This window comes from Dichomitus squalens (assembly GCF_000275845.1).
Source record: "Dichomitus squalens LYAD-421 SS1 unplaced genomic scaffold DICSQscaffold_15, whole genome shotgun sequence".
NCBI lineage: Eukaryota > Fungi > Basidiomycota > Agaricomycetes > Polyporales > Polyporaceae > Dichomitus > Dichomitus squalens.
The window spans coordinates 172387-184137 of record NW_006766897.1 but is presented as its reverse complement, the minus strand read 5'-3'; the positions used below and the strand labels follow the sequence as shown (position 1 = coordinate 184137).

The 11751-nt window shown below is 54.3% G+C and overlaps 4 protein-coding genes across 4 annotated transcripts; all 4 read left to right on the top strand.

The window, feature by feature from the left end:
* Positions 1 to 118: 118 nt before the first annotated feature.
* DICSQDRAFT_180788 (uncharacterized protein) lies at positions 119 to 2439 on the top strand. The gene is made up of 8 exons (XM_007365932.1): positions 119 to 160; positions 222 to 617; positions 675 to 696; positions 754 to 904; positions 967 to 1294; positions 1350 to 1730; positions 1789 to 1843; positions 1901 to 2439. The coding sequence occupies exons 2-8, from the start codon at positions 288 to 290 to the stop codon at positions 2212 to 2214; spliced, it is 1581 nt and encodes a 526-aa protein (XP_007365994.1). The 5' UTR covers positions 119 to 160; positions 222 to 287; the 3' UTR covers positions 2215 to 2439.
* Positions 2440 to 4904: 2465 nt separating this feature from the next.
* DICSQDRAFT_170297 (uncharacterized protein) lies at positions 4905 to 6530 on the top strand (the record flags this gene model as incomplete). The annotated part of the gene is made up of 6 exons (XM_007365931.1): positions 4905 to 5369; positions 5424 to 5445; positions 5503 to 5629; positions 5682 to 6093; positions 6148 to 6199; positions 6268 to 6530. 6 exons carry the CDS (start codon positions 4905 to 4907, stop codon positions 6528 to 6530), a joined length of 1341 nt encoding a protein of 446 aa, XP_007365993.1.
* Positions 6531 to 7137: 607 nt separating this feature from the next.
* On the top strand, positions 7138 to 9237 carry DICSQDRAFT_155257 (uncharacterized protein). Its single transcript, XM_007365930.1, has 7 exons — positions 7138 to 7426; positions 7476 to 7497; positions 7561 to 7711; positions 7770 to 8196; positions 8261 to 8686; positions 8739 to 8793; positions 8855 to 9237. Exons 1-7 carry the CDS (start codon positions 7142 to 7144, stop codon positions 9094 to 9096), a joined length of 1608 nt encoding a protein of 535 aa, XP_007365992.1. The 5' UTR covers positions 7138 to 7141; the 3' UTR covers positions 9097 to 9237.
* A 304-nt stretch (positions 9238 to 9541) lies between these two features.
* On the top strand, positions 9542 to 11703 carry DICSQDRAFT_170295 (uncharacterized protein; the record flags this gene model as incomplete). Its single annotated transcript, XM_007365929.1, has 7 exons — positions 9542 to 10021; positions 10080 to 10101; positions 10177 to 10294; positions 10369 to 10726; positions 10801 to 11259; positions 11331 to 11385; positions 11447 to 11703. 7 exons carry the CDS (start codon positions 9542 to 9544, stop codon positions 11701 to 11703), a joined length of 1749 nt encoding a protein of 582 aa, XP_007365991.1.
* Positions 11704 to 11751: the final 48 nt, after the last annotated feature.

Here is an 11751-nt window from a genome sequence, read left to right as displayed (position 1 = left end):
GCTATTTCCTGATGAGGATGAATGGACGCGAAGCTTCCATCGGAGTTGTGTGGGAGACGAATGCGACATATTGAAGTATAACATGTTCGGATTCATTTGCTTTCTTGCGCAGCGACCACCATCCAGTCCCTCCCCGCTCTTTTGCCCCATTCTCTACCAGGTATATGAATCATAGCTCCGTGAATCTCCATGTTGGCCTTACGACATGTTCATGGTAACAGGTGCCCTTGCTATCAGCCCAAAACCAAGCTCTTGTGGGAGGACAACAACAAACGCTCTCAACCGACATGCCGCTGCCTGCCATCTGGCAAGGACATTGGACGCAGCAAGGGATACCCGGGACACAAGGGACGCCTCGGATGCTGCAGCCTGCGCGCTTCCAGACGCCGCCGCCGCCGCCGCAGCAGCAGCAGCAGCAGCAACGGTCGCTTGTCGTACCTAGGGCTGTGGCGCAACCTTCCATCGAAGAACTAGTCGCTTCCGTTTTGGCGAAACTAGACAACGACAGAGAAGGAATAGTCCCATCGACGAGCAATGACAAACTTATCGTGGACGCGTTGAAGAAGAGTAAGTTGAAGGCTCAGACGCCACGCAAGGCAATCGAGGGTATCGGTGACGTACGTTGGCCGCTATATCTTCTATATAGGACTGATGCTGATTCCAACTGTGTCTAGGCCAAAGGATACGCAAACGCTCGTAAGTAATGGGTATGATCCTGTTAAGGCTTTGGCTAAGCACGAACTGCGAGCCTAGTATGGAAAGACTACTTTCTTGACCATGCCGAAAAGCTCACTCGCGAAGCTTTCTCTACGACCACTACGGCTATCGCCCGCTCACGCCTCGATTTGACGCAGACAAGCCACCGAAAGGCATCCTCACAGTCATCCTCGCGGAGCTCCACACAGTATGGCATGCCGCATCTTCTCACAGAATTTGGTGAAGGAGGCTCACCTGTTCTCATATCAGCGGGGATTCCTTCAACAACCTACAAATTGCATTTGATTACCGCAGCTACCAGCCATCCTCTCCCCTTACCGAACATCGAGAGCAAGGAGCGCATGCGCAGAGTGCTAGTAGTCGGCCTAGGCGCGGTGATCCGGTTGAGGAGTTTCATGCCGGCGTACAGATTCCACCGTCCAATGTGTCTGTCAAGCCCAAAGCTCCACGCCGAAATGTAGCAGACAGGCGATTCACTGATCAGGATAAGATATTTTTCATCCATTTCCTGCGTTGGCTGCTCCGTAAGGGACCCGTTCCTGAAAGGGAAGCGATCTACAATATCCTAGCGGAACAAGTAGGCACAGATATTTCTCGTAGCACGCCATACATGTTACTCACCGCGCTTGCAGACGCCTCACCACAACGCGGATTCATGGAAGCGTCATTGGGATGGCTATCCTGTGCTCCCGGACAAAATCTACATCGAAGCGCGGAAGCGCGGAAACTACCAAGCTCTTGCCTCAGACACTCCATCGTCGGTGTCCGTTGAGAAGTGGTACGAAGAAGACACGGCGGATACAAATCGGGTCCTATTTACGTCCGAGCCAGCATCGGGGTCAAAGGCAGAGCCTGTTCTGAGCGTCCGCACGCCGACCCGTCCAAAGGGCGGTATCCCAGTCACCAACAACGATTTCCGCGAGATGGCTAAGTACATGTATGAGAGGCGACATGTATGGTATAATTACCCTAGTCTCAAGTCGCGCTGGCAGGAGTTTGGGCAACGTCCCGAGGTGAGTCTACTGTGCGCTCATGGCAAATATCCGGCCTGATAGCGCGGGACTGGATAAGAATCTCAAGAGGTCCGTGGATGCCTGGTACTGTGTCGAGCGCGATCGCGGCAAGGGTAAACATCACCCCGTACATACTGAATGTGTCTCCAAGCTGACGTGGCCTCCGACAGTCCTTCAACAGTACTACGATGCACACGCCGCGGCTGCCAATGACCATGGCGACGAGGAGTCTGAGAAAGGATCCGAGCTCGAGTACGTTGACAGGATTAACGCTCTCCCCCGGCACAACGTTGCCGGTTCCTCCAGCACTTCCAGTCCCTCCGACAAACGCATCGTGAAGGGCGTCTTGTTCAGCAACCCTCTGAAGCGACGAGCCGAAATGGGAACTGCGCGCTCCGCGAGCGCAGGTGGAGGGTCCTCTGACGCGAAGCGCATCAGAAAGACGGTTGTCAGACAGGAACCCATCGAAATCGACTCGGACTAAGCGCCGGCTCGTGAATTACTCGACAATATCAGTACGATCACGCTTAGCTGTTGCTGAAGGTGTCAAGGACGATGCAGACAGGCCCGGTCGCAGTAGGTGAAGCTCACCGAGTGACTGGTGGCCGGCAGAACGTATGGGCCGTGGAGAACGGGGCGAAATAGTATGCATATGTATCAAGGCAACCCGAGACGTCCGCGCGCATGTGCACAGTATACAAAGGAACCTAAAGGCACATTTGAGTTAGCGTAAGAAGCATGACGGACGCGAGTGACCGGGTTCGAATATCCATGAATATACTTGCTGTTCCAATTGAATGTTTATGGTTTTGATTTCAGATCCAGAAACCCGAGTACACCGCTGTTCTGACGTATCACCGGGAGAATACAGGACGGAGTAGATATGGAGGTGTGTCCCCAGCGCTAAGTGTTGAGGAAAGGTGAGGACAAACCTTACTCGCTGTGGGAGACCGAAGTTGAACGCAGTGCCTTTGAGACGATATGCCCGGGTTTAATCTCTCCTAGTACACGTCCTCACTATCGAGTTCGGCCTTCCTGTCCTTGTGACTCCTTCCTCCTCCCCTTCAACGGGCAGATCATGAGCGCGAATGCGATCAACGACTGGCTTCAGCGTGCTACGTTATCTGGACAAGGGGGATACTTGTTACCCCAGAATCAGGTTCCCATGGAAAGAACACCACAGGCACCCCCCAGTATGCCACTCTTCACCTTCTGGCAAGGTCAGGGGATGCCACAAGGGGTGACGACATTGGCGATGCCTGGTACACACCAGGCTGCGTCTCAATGGATACAGGCTGCTCAGTTCCAGGCGCCCCCGCAGCAGCAGCAACCCCTTGTCGCGCCTAGCGCCCCGACACAGCCTTCTCTTGATGACATTGTCGACACCGTCGTGGCGAAGCTTGAAAAGAACAAACATGAGATAGCCCCATCGCATAGTAATGACAAGACTGTTGTGGACGCGTTGAAGAGGGGCAGAGGAAAAGGTCGGACGCCGCGGGAGGCGCTAGAGGAACTCGGTGATGTATGTCGGCTGTTGTAGGTTGTCGTTTACCTCACATAGGACTAATTGCTTATTGAAATATACAGACGCATGGCTATACAGATAATAGTGAGATCCATCTCGGTCATGTTAAGATCTTTGGCTTACCGTAGTCGCAGTGTGGAAGGATTATTTTCTTGATCGTGTAGAGAAGCTCTTCCCCGAAGCCTTGTCTACGAGCGCAACAACTATCGCGCGGTCACCGCGCCCAGGTTCCACCCGAACAATCTCTCGAAAGCCGCCATCGCAGACATCCTTACACGGACTCGCACAGTATGGTATTGTCGTTGTTCATAGATGGACTCCTAACCTTGTCCTTCGTACTATAGATATCGGTGAACAGCATCGCCTACCATTACGTCTAAGAACACATCGCAACACTCCGCACACACGACTGGGGAATCCTCCGGGCAACGCTTTGGCAGGAACGAGGACAATGCGGACGCCGACGATCAGTCTTTCTCCGAGAGCTCAGAATCCTCGGTAAACGATCTCCCGCCGAGGCATACCGCTGCCTACGGCGTACAAGTCACAGAAGATGATGTGCGCAGAATGGCTCGATATATGTACGAGAGACGAAAGGTGTGGGCCAAGTGCCCTTCCTTCACTTCGCGCTGGGCGGCGTTCGCGAGACGTCCGGAGGTGAATCCATGACAGCGCGTTGCCACAATGTTTTCTAAGCGACGGGTTTGGACAGAATCAAAAGCGGTCTGTGGATGGCTGGCGCAGCGTTGAGCGCAGGCGTGAACAAGGTAATCGCTTAGTGTCAATGTTACATGCATCGAAGTTGACCTTGTATTGCCGATGAGACATTCAACGCTATTACAATGAGTACGCCGCCGTCCGCAACAAGACGGGTATCCCCGAGTCGGGATCCAAGCTCAATCACATCGATACGACCACGCTCCCTCAGCAATACCATACACGTGAATGCACTCCTCGCGTCTCCACCTCGTCGAGCTCGCGTACTATCAAGGAAGACATCCTCAACAGTGTATTTTCGCGAAAGCGCGGCGCTCCCTCGGAGGCTGCACGTTGCGAACACTTATGGAGGGTCCCCTGTGGCCAAGCGCATCAAAAAGGCTCGCGTCACTAAGGAGCCTGTCGAACTCAGCTCAGACTGAACGCCGCCCTTGTCGTCTTTCGGCGCCACATGTACAATCATGGTCGGTTGAGGATGGAAGTGTCGAGGGTGACGCACATGAACAGGCCGCCGGTGGGCATCACATGGCGACTAGTTGACAGCCGCGTGTACGTATAACGGATGCGTAGCGTTCGAAGTTCGAGATGTTCTGTCAAGGCCTACAGTCTCAGTACGCATGTGCAACATCTACATAGAAGACCCGATGCGCTTTGAGCTCATGGGCACTGGCAAGAATTGGGGAACCTGACTGGTACGCTCTGTCGGTAGTTCTAGGAACCGCATACACGCGCATTTAATAACGTACATGCGTGAGAACAGGAGAAATTTTATTGTGGCCATCTAACTGCATTGTGTCAGATAGAGTTCAGGTTCACCGTGGGACGTGGGGGGTGGGCAATCTCAGTGGCATATACATAATGTACATACGATGGCGACGTGCCAGAGTGCACCACCACCAGCCTGCGCGTCTCGATCGGTCTTGTCATACAAGATGAACCCGAACAACCCAAACAACAACTTCGCGCAGATTCCATTACCCACATTCATGAACATGATGGGTGGGATACTATCACAATCCCCGCATGCTCCCCAGACGCCGATGCCCCAAGGGGTGCTGCAGATGCAGCCGGGTTCTGCGCCCACATTCGAGTTCATGTGGCAAGGATGGCAGCAGGCTGGTCAGCAATGGCTGTCGATGACCCACCCGGGATCACAAAGCCCCCAACAGGCCCAGATGTCACATATACAGGGCAACACAGCGGGTCATACACCCCATCACTCGCTCGCAATCAGCGACTTGGCAGCATTCGTCACTGCGATGCAGCCGCTGCTACAGAACGCCAACCCCGCGCCGGTCGGGTCGGTCGCTGACGATGAGCGGATTCTTATCAGTGCTTTGAAGGAGGGTAAGGCCGAGGGGCTGACACCACGGCAGGCGTTGGACAAGCTGCACAATGTGAGTGAGTGTCGCGATCGAGGCAATGCCAAGGCTGACATGATAAGGTACCAGGTGAACAATCATACGGAAAGTGGTAAGAGGCTGGATACCTCTCGATATATGGCTACGGCGCTGAGATGGAGCATTGTAGCCTGGAAGAATTACTTCCTCGATCATCTGGATCGGCTATATGCCAAGGCGTATCCCTCTGCTGAAGGGCATATGGAAGTTCGCCGGCAACTGCCATCGTCCGTAACTGGCGCTCCGAGCCTTGAGCAGTGAGGACTCTTTGACATCAGAAGGAAAACTGCTGAGATCGGCCCATTCCAGTCTCAGAAGGCAACATAAAGTCGGACTGGCCAGTGCAAATTCCAGACTCGAAAAACCGAGCACAGCTGCCTCGTCCTCCAGTCAGCGTCAACGAGTCCACGAGGACCATATTGAACCGCTCCACCGGAAAGCGTTCCGCAAAGCCTGCGCTGCCCTCGACCCTGCACAGAGAAAACGAGGCAGCCGTCCTATCCCTCTGTATGAGCATGGGTCGGATTCGGACTACTCTAGCTCGGTCGAGACTGAGTCATCTGGAGCGGCTGTGAAGAGGCAGAAGGGCATTCTACCGCCGCAGAGAATCACGGAGGAGGACTTACGCGCTATGGCTCGGTTCAGGGTCGAGAGACCGCCACCGGCAGATATATCGGCGACAGGGAAGGGCTATTGGGAGAAGTTTGCGCGACAGGCGAAGGTATGTTGCTGAACATGTACTGCAAACGATGCAGAACAATGACTCGTCAACCAGAAAAAGCGAACCCCTGCCGGGTGGGCGAGAGCTTCGATATCCTATGAAGAAGGTATGTAACGATGCCCTGTTCTCAATGTTTCATGAGCTTGAGCTGACTATATTTATATACCTTGCTAGTCATTGAACAGTATATCGCCGAACACATGGCGGAGATACAGGGAGACGGGTCCGCCAGGCCGCAGGCTTCAGGGGAGCAAGAACAGGCGGACGTACCTTCGGGCGAACTTCCAAAGTCAGGTTTCTCGGCTGCGTGCGACGGTGTCTCCCGCCTAAGCACATTGGCGTTGAAACCGCATAAACGCCCCGTCGATGAACAGGATCTAGAGAGCAATCGTGAAGAGAAACGTTTCAAATCTGCCTTGGACAAAGCCTCAGACTAGGTAGCGAATGGGAGATAGAGCAAGGCCGCGGACTCAGATAGCCGAATCAGAGGTGTTGCATGAGTAGTATCTGTGTTGCATACGGAGATTGAAGCTATGAAGCAACGAGGTGGGACGGGATGGGCTTGGATGTATGTACTTGAAAGACGTAGTCGGGCAACTGCTTTCGCGAGCGTTTGTACGGCGTCTAAGAAGCACAGCATACAGGCGTCGCGAGACGCGTCACGCGTTTGTTCTCTTTTCGGCCATGTTGTTCTGCGAACAGCTTCGCAGCGACATCTGCGGGACTTCGAATTTGGGTCTGCCTCCTCGCTCCTTCCCTCTCACGAAATCCATCTACTCTAATACTGACATCACCTCGCCGACCCTCTATCTACGCCATGAATCCCAACGGCCATCAGATACCGCTGAATCCTGCTTTCATGAACAATCTGATAGCTTCTTTACAATCCCAACCACAATTTCAATCCTTTGGCTCGGGCGGCACTGGCTCCGACCCTTATTTCATGATACCTAACTTCCAGCACCAACAGCAGGCAGGTGTTCAAGGGACCCCTAACTTCTTTCTGCAAGGATTCCCGCCGCAGAACATGGTCGGTCCGTCGATGGCGATGCCCGGTGGCCAACAGTGGCTACTGCCACAGTCGCAAGCGCCCATGGTTGCGCCACCGACTGTGCCGTCGGCTTCTCAAACTAGATCTCAAGAACAGGCACCACCTCGACAGCCGTCTGCGGAAACAGCGAGGACGGCCGGGAAGCAACGGGACAGTTCACAAGACGAGGACTCGATGCCTCTTGGCTCAGATCCCGACGACGAAGAAATGCTCGTCAGCACTCTCTGGAAGGCCAAGGCGAGAGGTATCTCGCCGCGTAAGGCTCTGGAGAAGTTGCATCTTGTAAGCGCTAGTACAAACTTATAAAACGGGAGGCAGCTGATTACCGTAGGTTTATAATCATACGGCACTTGGTAAGAGCTACTGCCTCGTATCAGTGGCAGCGTCTTTCCGGTACTCATACCGCGGCTGAACAGAGTGGAAGGATTACTGCCTTGAGAATCTCGAGCGACTGTTGCCAAAGATATATCCCCCTGAACATCACAGTCGGAAAGGTGTCGCGACATCTACTGTATCTCATTCTCGTCTGCCATCATCTGCCGTACGGCCTGAACATAGCTCCTCAAAGTATGTCTCCTCCAAAACTAGCTAGATTCGTCAGTCGCCGACACGTCTTTACACATAGAGCAAGCACGCCATCGACCCCCCTTCCTCGAACTTCGAATTCGAACGCAAACAATCACGGGACGGCCAAAGGCATGCCTGCCCGTGCCGCTCCAGTGGCAAATGTTCAGAAAGCTACGGCTCACCCCTCCCAGGGCAAGAGCCAATCATCGCAGCCACTAGCACGTACTTCGGCCTCTGCTACCCAGTCGAAGCCGCCCCTTCGGTACAGGAGAGGCTCGCCTGCACAAGTGGACCACGCTGGATTATTGATTCCGCCATCGTCCGGGCTCTTAGCCCCGGTAGCGCCGCGTGCGAAGGCAGACGAGAAAAGTTCCAAGTTCACTGACGAGGACAAGATCTTCTTCATTCACTTCCTGCGCTGGCGCCTCCGTCAGCCCGGAGCGATTCCATCTAAGAAGGACTTGTATAAGGATCTCGCAAAACAGGTGCGCAAGGCGTTGTCGCTCTACTGCGCTATCAGTGTATATTCAGGATTATCCTGGCCCGTAGACTGCACACCACGACGCGGAGGCCTGGAAAAAGCACTGGTATGAGCATCCGGAGTGCCCGGACAGGGAGTATATCAAAGCGCGCAAACGCGCCGAACAGTCGCAGCTGAGGGCCTCCTCACCAAGCTCCGGACCAGGCTACGCACGCATAGGGGGTTCCAGCGACGAGGACGACGAGACATCGCAGGAGAGCGATGGTGAAGACGCAGCCGACAACGCTTCCGTGGTGAGCTATTGTAACCCGAACGAAGAAGTTGCAGCCGAGCCTGTCGGCACCGTCCCCAATACGAGACACACTTCCCGGGGGCGTCCTGTTACCTTGGAGGAAATCCGTGCCATGGCGCAGTTCAAGGCAGAGCGACGCGATGTTTGGGAGCAGTATACCTCCAAGCAGGAGCCCTGGAAGGAATTTGCGGAGAGACCAGAGGTGCGTCGGCCTATCGATATTCTGGTGAGCTGTCCCTTAGGAGTATGTACAGAATAAACATCGCACCCTAAATGCGTGGTATTGCGTGACGAGAGACCGCGGCGCGAGTGAGTTTTCCTCTATCTCTACGCATAAGCGACGGCTAACAACGGAGCCGTCACGGTGCAGTGCTGGACAGGTACTACCGGCAGTACTTGGCTGAAGCAGAAAGCAGCAAGAACCAGACCACGCCGCCTCAGCAGGACACTGACGAAGGCTCTACGTCTCCGAAGGTCGAGGTGGGGTCTCGGAGTCCAGAGCGTTCCGCAAAGCGTGGTTACCAGACCGAACCCCTCCTCTCCTCGCCTCGTAAGCGTATCAAGCACGACGACGAGCGCAGAGTGTCAGAGCTTTTGGACTCCTTGGACTGAGACTTGTTCGCAATTGTTATACTATCTGTACTTCGGGTCACGCGCTGTATCGGTTCGTTTCGTCTCTTTGATGGGTCTCTTGCGAAGTTACTGGGGTTTAGGAGGTCGGCTCAGCACACCCACGTTCAATGTCCCGTGTATTTCAGGCAGCTGTCAACTAACTGTGCTCTGATCGTCGTTGTGTGCGTATCTGGATTTCGACACGTGAATCTCTTGCGCAATGATCATCTTGGGCGTCTCCCGTGCCTCATGCGAATCCAGAAGCAGCGTTTTACGTCAGGTCAGAAGCCTTGTTGAACCCAGCCTACATCCATCTTCACCAATACGCCGGCTACATATAAGATCAACGCAATTCTGACGGCCTCAACTTTCTAACATACCTTCGAGCTCATCATCGCCTGTATTCTCTCAACCAGTGCTAGCTTGCAACCTTCTATCCCCCACCATGAATCAATTCAACCAAGTCACCTTGCCTCTCGCTTTCGTTAACACACTCATGACAGCAATGCAGAACCACGCAGCTGGTGGCCACGTTCCTGAGGCTAGCTCGGCGCTGCCGCAGTCGAATGGCGTCCCGAACTTGCTGCATGGACTGCAGCGGCAGAGCATATCAGGATCCGAGTCTCTCTTGTCGCAACTCGGGGGCCAGCAGTGGTCCCATCCCGCCCTCCAAGCAATGGCAGCAATGCAACAACAATCCGGGTCGCAGTCGAACGCGCCTGCTCCGCAGCTGTCTGTCGACGAAGTTCGAATAGCTAACGCTGTCATTGCGGCGATGCAGTCGGCGAGCCAAGACCCGGCGGAACGGGACAAGTTCACTCCCGTTGTTTTCGTGCCGGACGACGAGCGACTCCTTGTGAATACGCTTCGCAAAGCCAAGGCGGAAGGTCTAACACCGCTCCAAGGCTTCGCCATGTTGGACAAAGTGAGTTCGTCAATACCGCATTCGACCAATACGAATATTCATGCGAAGAGGGGTTCAGGTCAGTGGCCACACTACCGCTGGTTAGTGAAGCATGAACTTGCTTGAAAGTGACGTCGACGAAACCCATGTCCTCACATCACCTACCTGATTCGCAGCTTGGAAAGACTACTTCATCAAACACATCGACAAACTGGGGCCTAAACTCTATCAACAGGCGTACGCGGCGCATATACATACCCATACGTCGCCAGTTCTCGCATCGAGTATCTCGCGGTACGAGCCGCCATGTCTTGCGGGCGGAAAACCACCTCAACATGATTTATCCTGACCCCCCCCTATAGTACCAGATCAACGTCTGCGTCTGAAGGCTCGCTCGCTGCGCCATCCTTACCCCGTGGCGCTATCAAGAGTGAAGCTTCTTCATCACGCAAAAAAGGAGAAACGCTCAACGTCAATCTACTGAACGGTGGTTCTGCAGGCTACCGCCCAAAGCGAGGGTCCCCCGTAGCTGAGTATCACGATGAAACGCTCATCCCCCCCTTACCACCTCATACGAAACCAAAGCCCCCGCGTCGGGACCCCAAAAACGACAACGGCAGGTTCACGAAAGAAGACAAGATCTTCTTCATACAGTACCTACACTACCGTCTCGACAGGGGACCAGTGCCGAGCAAGGAAGAACTGTATGATGAGCTTGCGGAGCAGGTGCGGGCGAAGGCGGAATCGAACCGGAAGCCTGTTACTCAAAGTGTATTGATGGATGTCGTTCCTTCTCCTAGACCCCGCACCGCACCGCAGCATCATGGAAGCGACATTGGGACAAGGCGTGCAAGCTTCCGAACGAGATTTACATCGCGGCTCGAAAGCGTGTGCAGAGCTCACAGAGCTCACCCGTTGCGTCTTCATCCAAGCGGAGCGACTCGCAAGCTGCGCACCCGAGTGGCGACGAGCCTGAGCCTGAGGATGACTCTGGGTGCGAACCGGAGGAAGAAGAAGCAGAAGAAGAAGAAGAAGAAGAAGCGGAGCCTGGTGCTGGCGACCATTCGGAATACCGACCCACGCACAAGCGTACGGGCGCCGTGGCGGCGAAGACAAAACGTGGTAAGAATCACGGCCCGAAACACAAGATCACGGAGAATGTCCTACGAAGGATGGCGCGCTACATGGTGGACAAGCGCGAAGGATGGGATGAGACTACGAACAACGCCCGCTGGGAGGAATTCGCTAGCCGTCCTGAGGTGCGCCTTATGCCATATACTGTGCCACTGGCAGTACTGATATGCCCTCGGATTGACGTCGGCTGCTGCAGAATACGTACAGGACGCTAAACACTTGGGTTGGGATCACTTACAGCCGTCAGAAGAGTGAGAACTATCACAGTTCCGCTATGCCTCTATCAGGAATGTGCTGACACGTGCGTCGCAGAAATCGAAGCGTACTTCCAAGAGTATTTGGCAGAGCTGTCAGTCGCCGGAGAGGGTCCCTCTGAGTCTGCTCCTTGCGTAGCAAATGGGATTGCCAACGCAGGATCGGGCGGCTCGCAGCCTGCAATTAAAGAAGAGAAGAAAGATGTTAACGGGTCATTGAAGCGCGCTTTGGAAGGAGAGGAGGCCAAGTATGGAGAGAGCGCACCTTCAAGTTTGAAGCGTCCCAAAGTCGAGGTCATATATCTTTCGGACTGAGTCGTGATCTAGGTTGTCATGTCAACTACTGTCAGTCTGCTCGACTCG

Excerpts from the sequence above, each read along its gene's own strand:
- DICSQDRAFT_155257 (XM_007365930.1), top strand. The coding sequence starts at position 7,142 with ATGCCCGGTGGCCAACAGTGGCTACTGCCACAGTCGCAAGCGCCCATG. Across the intron at positions 7,712-7,769 it reads CCTGAACATAGCTCCTCAAA|AGCAAGCACGCCATCGACCC; the intron begins GTATGTCTCCTC and ends CTTTACACATAG. Across the intron at positions 8,197-8,260 it reads ATAAGGATCTCGCAAAACAG|ACTGCACACCACGACGCGGA; the intron begins GTGCGCAAGGCG and ends CCTGGCCCGTAG.
- DICSQDRAFT_180788 (XM_007365932.1), top strand. The coding sequence starts at position 288 with ATGCCGCTGCCTGCCATCTGGCAAGGACATTGGACGCAGCAAGGGATA. Across the intron at positions 905-966 it reads TCCTCGCGGAGCTCCACACA|CGGGGATTCCTTCAACAACC; the intron begins GTATGGCATGCC and ends TTCTCATATCAG. Across the intron at positions 1,731-1,788 it reads AGTTTGGGCAACGTCCCGAG|AATCTCAAGAGGTCCGTGGA; the intron begins GTGAGTCTACTG and ends GGACTGGATAAG.